This window comes from Prorops nasuta, unplaced genomic scaffold (genome assembly GCF_024137725.1).
Source record: "Prorops nasuta isolate Cenicafe-Biocafe unplaced genomic scaffold, Cenicafe_Pnas_1.2 PNAS00005, whole genome shotgun sequence".
NCBI classification, from domain to species: domain Eukaryota; kingdom Metazoa; phylum Arthropoda; class Insecta; order Hymenoptera; family Bethylidae; genus Prorops; species Prorops nasuta.
The window spans coordinates 7,795,439-7,810,094 of record NW_027116802.1 but is presented as its reverse complement, the minus strand read 5'-3'; the positions used below and the strand labels follow the sequence as shown (position 1 = coordinate 7,810,094).

Genomic DNA, 14,656 nt, shown 5'->3' with positions numbered 1-14,656 from the left:
TTTAGAAATATTTTTCTTTTTTAGTAAGATGAAAGATTTTTTTTAACTATCATAATACTTTAGTATAAATTTTAACTCATCGGGATATTTTTACATTATTTAATCACTATAATTTATTTCATAAATATTTATTCAGTATATGTAACTAATTTTACATAGAGGATTTGGAGAATCTAGAAATAAGAGCACTTATTTGCGTCCTGATATAGTTAATAATAATGTAATGTGATATATGACAGGATATATTTGTAGGATGTAATTTATTTTTTTCTCAAGTCAATTGAATGCACGTGCTTTCAATTGTTTAATGATGGAAAGTAAAGGAGATAATTGTTATTTTTTATTAGCTTTATTCTTCTGTCTACTCAAAGTTGTTTATCAATATAGATTAAATAGGCACCACACAAATATTTATAGCAATTGGTATTTAATTGCGGAATGTGGTATACCGCGTGAATAATTACTATAAAAATTAATTATAAATGCCTTAAAATACTAGACAGTAAAAGTTAATGACAAAACTTTACCAAAGAGGCTACAGAAATTTAACCGATGTGATTATTTATAGTAAGACTTAGGCCGAGTCCTACCAAAGTATAATTAATTAAAGTGGTATAGTATCCGTTACGTGAGCTATACTACTTTAAGTAGTTACTGGTTGTTAGTGATACAGTTCATGTTACGTGTACTATATTAATTTAAATAATTAAACTTTGGTAGGACTCGGCCTTAATAACCAGGACCTCTATTACAATACAAACGACTGTTGTTTGGTATACAATGAAAAATGATTATAAAGTATAAAACATTGTTAGATATTAATAAATTTTTTTTACAATAATGTAAGCGTATACTTTAATGCTTCTTTGGAAATATGATAAAACATATTTGTTTAAGTAAAACTTATTATTTCTGTACAAGAAAATTTGTTTTGAACAAAATTAAGTTTATTTTTGTAAATTAAACTACAAATTGATAACCTATTAAATTAAAGATTAAACATTTAATTCTATTTAAAAAGATCCTGAAATTCAAAGGGCTTAATTTGAGGTTTATGAGTCTTTGGCTTTTCCTCTTTCTTCTTTGCATTTTCTTGTATTTCTGATCCATGTTGCTGTTTGCATGATTCTACAGCTTTAATATATAGCTCTGATTCAGCTACTCCTTTCTAAAATATTAATGAGAACAATTAAAAAATATATAGTTTGCAGTAAACTAATTGAAACAACTACCCAATGTAATAATAACCTTTTCTAGTTCTTGATAAGCTTTGATAAAAGTTTCAGTTAGGGTTGGTGTTAAATTATCAGGTGATATTAATAGTGCTTTTGTTTTAAACTCCTTCTGAAATCTCCTAAAAATGAAGCAAAAACCCTTAATAACTAACAGTTTAATTTTGTTTATCTTTCTGTAACATACGCTCTAATAATATCTTCTTTATAAAAAATAGGTTTCAGTGGTGTATCAGGCTCTCTTCTGCCATAAGAGGGTTCACATTTAGGAGGAAATGCTTCATAGATTGGGAACCAAATTGGTAAATCTTCTTTTGCTAATGCTTTACTTTTCATAAGATTCTTTACTCTGAAATTAATATTAAAATCATAACCTATTTCCACAGTTGATTTTACTAGTTTAATAAATAATTATTTTACCTTGTATAAATTGTACCAATTCGTTCTATTCGACTTTGTGCCATTTCTCAGATGGCTTTTATAAACAAATCATAAGAATAAGAAATTTATAGAAATTAGATGTATGTGTATGTACAGCTGATTACGTGCAACTGATCTGATGTTTACTACAACATATTCACCTGATTCACCATTCATACCAATTCATATCATACTAATCATACTCATAGACTCATACCCCCGACGACCAACGTGTTTTATTTATCTAGGGAGGTTATGTGAGCCGTGAGCCACAAACGATATAAGTTGCAGACTGAAGTACTTGCAGTGTGAAATGTGAATGCGAAACTAGAAGTTGTTCAATTTATTTTATTGGGGTAAGATAGAAATATTTATTATTTTCACTTTTGTAGTTAATTTTAATTTTTATTTTTTATAATTAAATTTGTAATTTGTATGCAGAAAAATGACAGCTATTAATGAAGAGAAAATTAGGGCTATCGGCCAAGTATTAAATGATGAAAAGAGACCTTTAAAAGAAAGGTTTCGAGCTTTATTTACTCTAAGAAATATTGGTGGTTCAATTGCTATAGAGGAAATTAAGAAAGGATTTCAGGATTCATCAGCATTATTAAAACATGAGCTAGCATATTGTTTAGGACAAATGCAAGATGCTCAGGCAATTCCAATTCTAATTGATGTTTTGAAGGATGTAACTCAAGAGCCAATGGTTAGGCATGAAGCAGGTAAAGTAAGTCTATTCTGTTTAACAAAAGAAAGGATAATATAAATGTTGAAAATTAGGAGAAGCCTTGGGTGCAATTGGTGATAGCAATGTAATTCCAATCTTAGAAGAATATAGTAATGACAATATAGTCGAGGTAAGAGAAACCTGTCAGATTGCACTTGATCGTTTGAAATGGTTAGAAAGTTCGGACAGACCAGATAAATTAGAAAAAAGTCCATATATGTCTGTGGACCCAGCACCTCCTGCAGATGTAGACAATGTTTCCAGCTTGACGAAAACTCTTATGGATGAAAAGGCATCTTTATTCGATAGATATCAAGCAATGTTTGCTCTAAGAAATTTACATACGGATGAAAGCATAATAGCCATATCGGAAGGTAATTATAAAATAGTATTTAAATAAAATAAATACAAAAAGAGGAGAGAAAAACGAGGAGGAAAATTATTATATTCTTACTTTCTAGGTTTAAAGGGAGATAGTGCGTTATTTAGACATGAGATTGCATTTGTTCTTGGCCAGCTGCAGGAAGAAGTTTCAGTTCCATATTTGCAAGAGGCTTTGGAGAATATTAATGAGAATGAGATGGTTCGTCACGAATGCGCGGAGGCTTTAGGTTCGATAGCTACTCCTCATTGTTATGATATTTTAAACAAATACTTGAACGACAAAGAGCGCGTCGTTCGCGAGAGCTGCATCATCGCATTGGATATGTGCGAATACGAGAACAGTTCTGAATTCCAATATGCTGACACATTAACAAAGATCGCTGCGTAGCTCCAAACCAAAGCTTCTTTATTTTTAAAAACAAATCTAAATATTTATAAAATTTTTTTCAGAGGAAATAAACGCAGAAAGGAAGAATTTTATTCGTTTAATTTTATCCATTATTTTATTACTTTTTGATCTACAATTTGAGCAGATTTTCCCACAACCCGACTTAAAATCTCCTGAATATCTTTGAGTGATTTGCCTTTGGTTTCTGGTAAGAAGATCAGCATAAGAAATGCGAGCGTCCATTCGCAACCGGCGAATCCATAAAAAATAGCAGCATGACCCCACTCATCAGCGACCATTTGGTAAACCTTCATAACTATGGTTCCAAGAACAGCTCCATAAATGGATACAACCATGGTGGCCCAAGCCTTGACGCTGGTAGGATAAATTTCTGCGAGGATAGCGTATGGAATTGGTCCAAGTCCCATGGCGAAGAAGATGTAGAAGCTGATAACGGCAAACATTGGTAACCAGTTGAGCCAGCTGTTATCCAATCCATAATCCTCCATGTGAAAATACGTGGCTATCATACAGAGACAAATGGAAGTACCGCAAGTGGATAAAAGTAGCAGAGGCTTTCTGCCCAGTTTGTCCACGACACAGGAAGTAAAAAGATTTACGACACAGGAGACCAAACCAGTGATAATAACAGCTATTCCTGGTTGGATATCTAAGCTCGTACGCTCGAATAATAAACCAAGATAAGCCATTAATGCTGTGATACCGCATAATTGCTGAGCTGACAATATTATCCACATAATGAACGTGGCTCGTCTGTTGGTGGCAATGCTGATGAGCTCGATGATTCTTCCACGATTACTTCTATCCGATTCTATAAGAAGTGTCATTTCCCTGAGCTCCTCCGAGACTTGGCTAGTTCCCCGAAGCCAGGATAGGGATTTTTCAGCATCAGCCTGTCTGTTCATCTTCAAGTGATAGTAAGGGGTTTCTGGCATCCATATCATTATTAACAAAAACAATAGGGAGGGTATCAATCCAACAAAAGTTAGAAACTAAAATATAAGTATAATTAATGCTAAAATGTATGTTGAAAGCTGAACATTCATAAATAATCTTTCATTACTTCACTGGAGATCCAGGGACCAATTGAATAAGTCATTAAGCTACCGATAGAAACGAAAGTAGCGGCCATCGCACCGAGAGCTCCACGAATTTTATTCTGGGCTATTTCACCCAGGTAAATTGGTACCGTCGTGTAAGTTCCACCAACTCCAAGGCCACTGACGAATCTCACGACGAACAGCCATTGAAAAGAGCCAACGAGATAGATAAAGCTCCAGGAAAACAAAAACGGAAGCGCTACGAGGCAAAGGTATCGTTTCCGACCAATAAAATTGACGAAGAAACCGGAAATGATTGGTCCAACACAGGCCCCCATGAACATCGCACTTGCCACCCACGCTCCTTCGCTCGACGTCAGAAACAAGTGAGATTCTTCGTTTCTCAGCTTTGGAAGAGCAACGGTTGGCCAAGCGAATGTAACTCCAGCAGTCAGCATTGCTAAATTGGCTATAATTTGGTTTCTTCGTTACAACGAGCCTTCGTCCCTTTGTTATTTAATTTAATTTAGTTGAACAAAAAACATACCCGCGAAACCAGCTAAAAGCTGAGGACCAATTTTGTATTTTTCTTCTTGCTCCTCCTTTCGGCGCTCATTTTTATCAAGGTTATCCGTCATTTGCGCAAAAACTGCAAATTAATTGTTTCCATATCATTAACATTGTTTCCAACGAATACGTTACTTACTCTTCCGTTATTTTACTCACAGTGTATCCTCGTACAGTCATGGGATTATATAGATTCCCTGATCATAAAAATTTTCGATATTTAGAATGAATCAGCATTCCTTGAAACTATAAACTTATAAATTGAATATACATGTATATTTAATCTCTGTAGGAGAAACTTATAAATAATACTCGGTTGTCTCGACAAGACTCCTTTCGAAAGAGTGCATAAAAGTGAAATAATCTTTTTGACGTAAATTGTTTACATGTCTATAATTATAAAGGAAAAAATTGTTCGTTTAGCACTAAAATACCAGATAATACTCCAATTGGCTCCAATTGTCTTCTTTAAACTATCGCTATATCTATTGGGGCAATTACTGCTTTTCCTATAAATAAAATTTGTTTCGTTCACGATTGCCAGAGCAAAGTCGAACTGAAAGGGATCATTGAATTTAAGTCATTCAGGAAGATATTCCTAGAAAAAATGCAGGGATTTCCAGGGGGCAAAGGATCGATGAGTAATTGAAAAAGGTCTACGTGGAATAAGATGCGAGGTGCCCTGTTAAGCGATACGTGGAAAGATAGCAACGAGCTACTTAAGGTGAGACACGATTTCAATGGTATTGCGTAAGATTACAAATTTTCAAGTTCAATCAAGCTATAGACCTGTATTTCCAAGTTATATGCATTCGTGGAAATGAATGTTGAGCGGGAAATAAATGCTTCCTGGGACAATTGCGATGATTTTAAATTTTCAAAAAAGGAGAGTTTAATAATAAATTTCTTGGGAAGGAGTTTGGCATGGTTTTCGGGGCAGAGGAGTAGGAGTGATAAAAGGAGAAACGGAGGAAAGGAGCGAGAGGATCGACGCGCAAGAAGATGGCCATTGGGCGGTGGTGGCGCGTTGGTGGTGGGGGAAGAAGAGGGATGGTCGTATTTAAAATAGCATTTGTGGCTGGTCGAGGCTGGAGAAACTTAGTCGTGGTGAAACCGTGCGGGCGATTGCACGATTTCAATTGACAGCGCTTGGCGTTCATTCGTGGCACGTGACGGATCATCGAGAAATCGTGCGGAGTGACTCGTGGTGGCAGTTGGCACCGTTTAATCCCTCGTTGTTGCCGATCCAACTCTGACAGCTCGTAATCATCGATTTGCTCGCGCGTGGTGCCCCTTCGTTTCCAACACTCGTACGTACGTCCACGCTTATATACTCTTTTTGCACACACACGCATACACACGTACACGTCCTTAAAATAAATTACTCAGTCCTTTTGAATATGTAAAAAAACTGTAATCTCCCCCCCCCCCCCCCAAACCTTCCCCTGTCCTTTTTGAAACGTGTTAAAATCCAAATTGCTCTCGTTCGCTCTGATCGTTCGAATGCAATTTTGATTAACGCAAATTGAGTCACGGATGTATTAGCACGTGGCATTGTTTGATTTGCATGAATCTCCTCATTGGAATATTGCGCCGTTTTGCAGCCAGGCAAAACAAGCTGAAAAATGGCAGCGTTGCTGCGTTTCTTTGGATTCGTTTCGTCCGTGGATGACTCGAAACTCGACGAGGCAACCGGTTTGACCGAGAGGCAAAAAAAACTGGTCATTAATACGTGGGCCAGTTTGAGAAAAGACCCGGCAGGAACCGGAAATGTAGTTATGAGCTCGTGAGTAACCTCATCTATACTAGATATTTGTAAATAACTATACTAAATTATCATAAGTTCATCGATCAGACTTTCCGAAAATCGTTTTTAGAATCAGTATAAGAATATTCTTACCGCAATCATGACTATACGTAATAGCCATTATTCAGTTATATATATAATGTACCATATATATGTTTGACGAGTCAATAACCCTTGGCACGTGGTAGTCCATTTGACAAAAAATATATCAGGGTTATTTGGAATTAGTAGAGTGGATTTTTTTCTAACGCGATTATCATCAATAAGCATCCATTACCGTCATTACGGTAGCCATTATAAGAAAGATTATTATCTTCCATGAAAGAGCTCATTCAGGGTTTTTAACTCATCAACTTCTGTAATTGGATCATAGCTCGCAATTACATTTAACACTCGCTCCATTTCTGTTTTTCTACGTTGCGCCGCAGTTTCGTATATCCTGCTTGTTTGCCGATTCGTTCGTTCAATCGTTAATCAGTTTGGGACTCTCGAGATTGATACTTTATTCGTAACTGAATAATCGCTTAGATAACATTGAAAGGTGAAAGTCGGAATTAAAATCTTGGCGCGAACAGCGATAAAATGAAATTTATTGTGTAACCGCGAACGATAAGGAAATTTGATAGGACGCATACTACATACGAAAATTGCGCAGTATTTATGGTTTTGAAAACAAACAAGTGGTAATGGACAAAAATAATAAGGCGGATGTACAAAAATAAAACGTTCGACGAATTTGCACTTTTGCGCGAAAGAAACTCGACCGACCAAAGTAAACTTTGCAGGATTTTCAGATTAGATAAAATGCGAGGTGTTCGCCTTGAGCCGTACACTTATATATATATATATATATGTACGTGTATATACATGTATATAGCATAAAGGAAGAGAATATCTAAGGCGTAAGAACGCGTAATTGTTTTGATCCAACTACAATAAAATTATATAATTAAGAGGAACTATATCGTTTAAATTAATCGAATCAGTGCGAATGTGGGAGGATCGAACAAACGGAGGAGAGTATAAAAAGTGGAAAGGCTACTGTATACATCAAGTGGCAATACGTATATAAGTATTTAACGAAAGATAGATTTGAACCGCTCGTTACTGCTGTCACGCCGGCTTAACTTTATTATGCATCGTCTATCATTCCAGCCAACGAGAATTATCATGTATCGTGCGTTTTTCCTGTATCTATATATGTGCACAATTAGTTGGAAAACATTTTATCAGCCATTGCACGTTTGCAACGTAATGAATATTTCATTTGGTATTCCGATCGTGCAGCTACTATCATTATTATCAATAACCGTTGGTAATTGTTGCACTATAAATTTCTGAACTATAAATCTTGATCGACTGGACGGGCTCGTAAAGATGTTTACTTCTCTCCTCCATCGATATCAATTCTCAAGATGAATATCGATTTACACGCATAAAACATGAATCACCGGTGGAGATGGTTTCTGGATCGAATTTTTCCTCGATCAGTGTGCTCCTCGTTATTGACATTAGGATTGGAGAGTGTTATATATTAGAGGATTATCACAGCATGGAATTATTGACTGGGACTATAAATGACTCTGATGATTCTCTTATTTATAGATTTTTCACCAAGTATCCGGACTACCAGAAATACTTTGAGGCTTTCAAGAACGTTCCTATCAGTGAGCTGTCGACGAACAAGAAATATCAGGCACACTGTATCAGCGTAATTACAGCATTGAGTAATATAGTAGACAGTCTGAACAATGCGGAATTATTGACGGCCACTCTGACCAGCCTAGCCGAGAGGCATCAGAAACGTGGACAGAAGCAGGAACACTTTGAGGTGTGCAAAAATCGATCGATACGATTCAGCCAAATTATGCATACATGCATATTGTGTATATATGCTATATAGAGAACCTACTCTTCTATTTTTAGAATCTCAAGGGTGTAATGTTGGAGGTACTGGGAAAAGCTTTGGGCAAACAATTTACAGCGGAAGTCGAGGAGGCTTGGGAAAAGGCACTTTCCGCGGCCTTCGGCATCATTTACAAAGTTCTCACCTCTTAAGCGTCCGCGATTCGTTAAAACACTGTAAATAACTGCGATCAACAATGTTTGCGTCATGACAAAGAGAAAAACTGCTGAGAGAACCGATGAAAGATCTAATTTCTATCGAATATGTATATATATACATATATATATATATAGATATATTAATACGTAAAAACACAATTCTCTTCTTCTCTATGTATATGTATGTATATGTACGTGAGCGACTGTAACAAAATATATATTTTTATTTATGACAATAATAAAGATTAACGCGAGATATTTTCTATGTGACACTAATTCGTACAATAAATCATTGTTAAAAATGCAAACTATTCCAGCCTTTGAATTTCTTCTCCTCTTCAATTACACCATTCACCGTACAAGAGAATTTCGAGCAAACTTACTCACGTTTCGCGAGAGCGACTTGTTCTATGAAAGCGGTCGGATGCTTCGTACAAAGATGACTGTCATTTTGCAATGATGTCTCGCATAAATAGGAGTCGACAATTACTATCATTCAATCCCCCGTCCTCGTCTGTAATTTATATAGCTTTCAAGAGGCATTCGCTGATAACGAGAGAATTACAACAGTCAATAAATTTTCCCGAACGCTCAGAAATCTCGTTAATTACAAATTTATCAATTAAGTGACTATTGCATCTTTCTATTAATGTTTCACGCTGGTTTTTTCTATCATCGTGAGACATTCAGGAATTTACGAGGTTTTCTGGAATCGCTGAGTAGTTTTTTGGGAGAATTCTACGCACTGGGGCGTTAGTGTATTTTAAGATCACCTTCGTGGCCTCTCTCTCTCTCTCTCCCTCCCTCCCTCTCCCTCTCCCTCTTACACACGTAACGGAAGTCTTAGCTAAACGTGACGAAATAAAATGGACAGAAGTGCTGTTATCGTAGACGGCGTCTTGAATCGTTGCAGTCGCGCGTCGTGCGGCACAATTGCCATTCAGTATCGAGCGGTCCGCTATGGCCACGGTATACAATCGAATCCAAGGTCTACTCGGCTCGACCGAGTAAGATAAAGCACACCGAGCGCCAAAACCCTTCCAAACCACTCGTGCTACACCAAAGACAATAAATACACAAGGAGATTCTCAGCCACGATCGAATGTTACATCAAACCTGACGTTTCTCCGACAGAATCTTTTCATTTCCGAAGCATCGTTCAAAAATGGGACTGATCACCAGCTACGTTTTTCGACCTTCCGAGGAGGTGGTCCAGGTGGATCCTGCCACTGGATTGACTACCCGACAGAAGAGGATCGTCAGGGACAGCTGGGCAATTTTGCAAAAAAATTCCATCGCTTCCGGTGTTGCCATTATGACCAGGTAAGATCTCTCTCGCGATTCGCTGATTTTTTAATATATATATATATATATATATATGTAGAATCATTAGAGGTTGGCTCTACGTGCAGCGTTAATCGCGTTCGGTTGATATCATTGCGGGGGTTTTCAGTTACTTCAAGGAATACCCGGAGCACCAGAAAGCATTTCCACTGTTCAGGGACAAACCTCTGGAAGAATTGGCGAACAGTAAAAAGTTTCAAGCTCATTGCCAAAGCATCATGTCTACTCTGAGCAACGCTCTGGACGCTTTGGACGACGTCGAACTGATGGATGCCACATTGCAGCTAACTGGCGAGAGACACGGCAAAAGGGGTCAACGAAAACAACAATTTCTGGCAAGTATATATTATTCACATTCTGGATTATCTCGTTGTCTTTGAAATATTTCTCGATATGGATTTTGCAAATATTTTACGTTTTTTATATTGAACGTTCTAGGATTTGAAGAAAGTTATAATGACAGTATTAGAGAGTGTATTTGGAGCTAAATTCACACCGGAATTTGCCACAGCTTGGGATAAAACTATAGATTTATTATTTTCTAAGATTTTCCTGGGAATGGAGAACTCTAATTCTTAACATTCAAATTGTATTATTTTAAAATTTTTGTATATCAATCTTTAAACTGTAAATAAATATTCCGCTACGTTTTCGTAAATTCTGTTTCATCCGTTGTCTCCATGGTAGTGTTTCTTTCGCTATTTGAGCTAGTCTCACTTTCTTCGATCCGTTGTTCTCTTTGCCGCAGTAATTCATCTTCCTCGTCGGCTTTTCTAGCACGTAAAGGGATTTAGGATTATGGAAAATGTAAATGTCTTTTTTGTAAGTAATATAATTCGAATATTACCTTCTCACCTTCCTCAAGTGAGATTTAATTTTGTAATGAATGATCGCACCGATCAGAGTAAGGAAGGTCCCCAATAGTCCTAGTAAGATTGCCATCAAAATAGTATCAATTTGGAGCCAGGGATCCGCTTCTTCGGGTTCCTCGAGAGGTTCGATCATGAGGGGGTAGCTGAATAAAACGAGAAGTAAAAATAAAAGATTACGACCATGTCTTCCAAAAGTTTTAGCCATGAGGGAATAACTGACAAAATTATAAGAAATAGAAGAAAATTTTGAGAAACGACGTATATAAAAAAGGTAAAATTAAGCAGAGTGGTGCAATCGTAGAAATTGGCAATTAAGAATGGATTTAATGGTATATTACTGACGAAGTCTCGGTTTCCTGGTCTCCAAGTTCCCCGAATGGTCTGCTCATGGCCGTTCCGAGATCTCTGGCAATTTGCCGGAATGCCGTTTTGCCGAGCCAATCCGCCAGATCGTTCCGATTCAATTGTCTCAATCTGTGTACGATCGCCTCGTGCGTGCCGCCCTTTCCCTCCGAAGGCGAGACGTTCCAATGCAGCAAATGCTCCAAACACGGGATCTCTTCATCCACTTTTCGCTCTACAATTTCATCATTTCCATTCGTCAACTTCGGCCCAGAAATTCCCCTCTTTCGCCTCAACTATACGAGCCTCGTCACTCGACAGGATGATTATGATCATTTATGTAATATTCGTGAAAACAAATCGAGCCTCTGTGAACTTTGCACACGATTCACGGGAAAAGCAACGTTGAACGACGTTTTATAACGATGTCAATTAAGATTTTTTTGAATAATCGTTATTTTATATATATATATATATATATATACGTTTAAAACAAAGAGAGAGGGAGAGAGCGACAGATAAGACACTTTGATCTAAAATTATACTTTCATTTTTGTTCATTATTAAAGAGTTGAAATAACAAATGATGAATATTTATGAGGTTTACCAGCCGCTGCTAGGTTATTGGGCAAATCGTAAGTGGTATAATGAAGCGCCGCAATGAGTCTTCGACACTCGAAAGGATCCAAATGGTTGGACAAATACTGCAGCTCATGAATATTTACGTCTATAGTGGCGAGGACTCCCCACCCACTCACCAAACACGCCAAAACCACTAACAAATTAGAAACTGTCATCGCTGAAATTCAAGGATTTTCTTCGATTGAAAAAAAGCTGCGAGTCTAATAATAACAAGAATGCATCGATGCTAGATAATTAATATAGATTTTTGCGAACGTTTGATGATTTTGGTATGGACAAAGAGTCGCGCAGAGGTTTTTACGAGAGAGAGAGAGAGAGAGAGAGAGAGACAGAGACAAAGATTCGTTTCTCTTTTGTTTTCAAAAAGTCTTTTTATTTCTCTTCTTTTTCATCTTTCTCCTTCTCCTTTTTCTCGTACACCTGCAACAGCCAACCGGTGAGTCTTCCTCGATGAATATCGAGCTTTTCTCAGGTATCCCGTTCAAGGCCACAGAAATATTTTCAATGTTCTGTGCTGCAGGGATTTCCGATGGTTCCCGCTTCCTTTTGCTGGCTCTTCTCAATTTCTTCGGGGACGTCCCTCTGCTGAAGACTTTCTTCCCTTTCCCCGGGCTTATCGAGTCAAATTTGCTGGAACGAATTCCTCTCGTTAAAGCACATTTTACCTTGAAGCGTACGCGACTTCTCCTTGCAACGACAAATTCTCAATATCTGATTATATTTGGAATGACTGATATACCAACCTGTATCTATGACCTCGTAATTTTGTCACGAGCGACATTATTCTGTTTCTCAAAAATAACGTGAGGACGCAACTTATTATCGCAGAGGTCGCCAAGAGAACTCCGGTGATCGTCAATGATAGCCTCACTGGAAAACTATTTGCTTTAAGAAACTCGAGCAATTTTTCACAATTTATCTTCCCATCAGCAAGACAGCTACCTTACCTTCTGGCGACTTGCCAGTAGAGTTGTTCTTCCTGCTCAACGTCTCCTTCGCATTGTCAATCTTTTTAACCTTTGACCTGTCGTCCTCGTAATCGTCGCTATATCGCAGTGATTTTACGATCCGGTCCAATTAAGAAATGGAAAAAACGAAGAAACAGGAGAATACTTACTCCCAATCGTCCAAAGACTCGACGTTTCTAACGGCTAAACGTTTCCCAGGGCCAAAAATCTCTCCGTTCTTCTCGGCAGTTTTTTCGTTTGGTTTAACGAGACCCTGAAAAGAATCTGCTTCGGTTGGGACAAGGAGAAGTGCGAGTGAGATAGTCAGGAGGAAATACAATTTTTGCGAAAGCATCGAACTTTTCATCGACCCATTTTCCGAGCTCTCCCTCTCTCCCCCTCTCTCTTGCTCCTTTTAGGTTAAGAACAATCGATTTCCAGTTGAGCCAAGAATTAGGTTAATAAATGCTAGCAGTGTTATCGCGATGGATCCAGCCTCAAACAATTCCCATTGATCAATCAAAATGATTCGTTTACGATGAATCTTTTATGGGGACTCTACGTTTTGATACTCTTCCATCCAAAGGTAAGTCAGTCTCTCGTGAAAACAATAATTATTATAACCCCTCTTCAAGGTACCAGATGATGAAAAACTGTTAACAATATTAATACAGAGGGATATCAAAATTGATAACATGCACGTGACACAAGGATGTCAAGAATTAATCTTAATTTGTCTGATTTTCAAGCGAAGTCTTCTGGCGAGGGGAGAAAATCTCAGCGAGGAGGAATTGAAGTTTCTCGCTAAAATGATGAGTCCACACGAGTGTTCCCTAATCTTGCAAAAGATCAACGTGAAAAAATCGTTCGAATCGTCGGGTAATCGTGAGGAAACCGACGGTCAATTGGAAAATGAGAAAAATTGTCTGTTGGAGTTGGAGGAGTGGAACAAGTTTTCAGGTTAACCATGAAAGGCTGAACGTAATATAGTATACATTAACCGTGGGTGTTGGTATAGAGGAGTTTTCAACGAAATTTTTTCGTGATTTATTTTATTCTTTCAAGTGGACAGGAGGGGCAAGGATGTGCGTCCTGCGTTGATCCTGGCGTTGAAATCTCTGGGCAGACCAGATTTAGTAAGATTCTTAAAAAAGGATCGGACGATAAGCAGGGAAATTAGAAACTTCCTTTATCCCGAATTGTTTAACAAAAATTTACAAGACGCGCAAGAGGTGAGAAGAGTTCTTCGGGGTGCAAAACATTCGGGAAAGAAGGAAACTCCTGGAGCAGCAAAGGGCAAGAAGGGAGCAGCGAAGAAAAAGTCGAAGCAAGAGAAGAAGGAGGATGTCGAGGACGAGGACGAGGAGGACCTCGAGAAAACCGACGACAGCCACTCGAATTCGAGAATTTGGGCGATAGGGGGAGGCATTTGTGGTGGTTTGTTGCTCCTAGCCAGTGCCATAGTTTTTCTCAAATGGAAAATGAACGATTTCTATTGGTCCTTTGGGTAAGTGTTCTTGAAATTGCAAATTTTCTTCCATTTTCCAGCTGAGTAATTTTCAGGAAAAAAGTATGCTCGGACGAGTGTCCTTGGCGGAAAGAGGATGATAAGAAGCCCTTGTGCGACTGTGAAATTCGGGAAATGAGAAGGCAACGCGAGGTCTGTGAGGACCAGGACACTTCTCAGTCGGACAAATCTTGTTGTACAGCCTCGGAGAGCACGGATTTCTCTCAGGTGTGCGTTCACGAGAGAGAGAACGAGAGGAGGAAAAGGAGGAGGAAGAAAATGCAGAAGAAACTTAAGAAGATTAAAAAGGAAAAAAATAGAACTAATAAGAGGTGAGAGTCGATGCAAA

At 37.9% G+C, this 14,656-nt stretch overlaps 4 protein-coding genes across 14 annotated transcripts; 2 read left to right on the top strand and 2 right to left on the bottom strand.

The window, feature by feature from the left end:
* Window positions 1-327: 327 nt before the first annotated feature.
* mRpS23 (mitochondrial ribosomal protein S23) lies at window positions 328-1,790 on the bottom strand. The gene is made up of 4 exons (XM_066727782.1): window positions 1,653-1,790; window positions 1,420-1,581; window positions 1,249-1,354; window positions 328-1,168 (listed from the first exon to the last, which is right to left on the bottom strand). Exons 1-4 carry the CDS (start codon window positions 1,694-1,696, stop codon window positions 1,010-1,012), a joined length of 471 nt encoding a protein of 156 aa, XP_066583879.1. The 5' UTR covers window positions 1,697-1,790; the 3' UTR covers window positions 328-1,009.
* Window positions 1,791-1,870: 80 nt separating this feature from the next.
* On the top strand, window positions 1,871-3,236 carry nero (deoxyhypusine hydroxylase nero). Its single transcript, XM_066727775.1, has 4 exons — window positions 1,871-2,008; window positions 2,094-2,377; window positions 2,436-2,756; window positions 2,844-3,236. The coding sequence occupies exons 2-4, from the start codon at window positions 2,098-2,100 to the stop codon at window positions 3,152-3,154; spliced, it is 912 nt and encodes a 303-aa protein (XP_066583872.1). The 5' UTR covers window positions 1,871-2,008; window positions 2,094-2,097; the 3' UTR covers window positions 3,155-3,236.
* A 14-nt stretch (window positions 3,237-3,250) lies between these two features.
* LOC136773854 (facilitated trehalose transporter Tret1-like) lies at window positions 3,251-9,136 on the bottom strand. Of its 7 annotated transcripts, none has more exons than XM_066727774.1 (5): window positions 9,041-9,136; window positions 4,942-4,979; window positions 4,763-4,864; window positions 4,239-4,684; window positions 3,251-4,167 (listed from the first exon to the last, which is right to left on the bottom strand). In XM_066727774.1, the coding sequence occupies exons 3-5, from the start codon at window positions 4,851-4,853 to the stop codon at window positions 3,265-3,267; spliced, it is 1,440 nt and encodes a 479-aa protein (XP_066583871.1). In that variant the 5' UTR covers window positions 4,854-4,864; window positions 4,942-4,979; window positions 9,041-9,136; the 3' UTR covers window positions 3,251-3,264. The 7 variants fall into 7 exon arrangements, with proteins under 7 accessions (XP_066583871.1, XP_066583868.1, XP_066583865.1 ...); XM_066727771.1 differs by having other exon boundaries at window positions 9,037-9,095; XM_066727768.1 differs by having other exon boundaries at window positions 4,942-5,028; window positions 9,037-9,089.
* glob1 (globin 1) lies at window positions 5,218-10,649 on the top strand. 5 transcript variants are annotated; one of them, XM_066727779.1, is made up of 5 exons: window positions 5,218-5,506; window positions 5,698-6,092; window positions 9,788-9,976; window positions 10,107-10,332; window positions 10,436-10,649. In XM_066727779.1, the coding sequence occupies exons 3-5, from the start codon at window positions 9,819-9,821 to the stop codon at window positions 10,574-10,576; spliced, it is 525 nt and encodes a 174-aa protein (XP_066583876.1). In that variant the 5' UTR covers window positions 5,218-5,506; window positions 5,698-6,092; window positions 9,788-9,818; the 3' UTR covers window positions 10,577-10,649. The 5 variants fall into 5 exon arrangements, with proteins under 5 accessions (XP_066583876.1, XP_066583874.1, XP_066583875.1 ...); XM_066727777.1 differs by having other exon boundaries at window positions 5,218-6,092; XM_066727778.1 differs by having other exon boundaries at window positions 5,218-6,096.
* The last annotated feature ends 4,007 nt before the right edge of the window (window positions 10,650-14,656 follow it).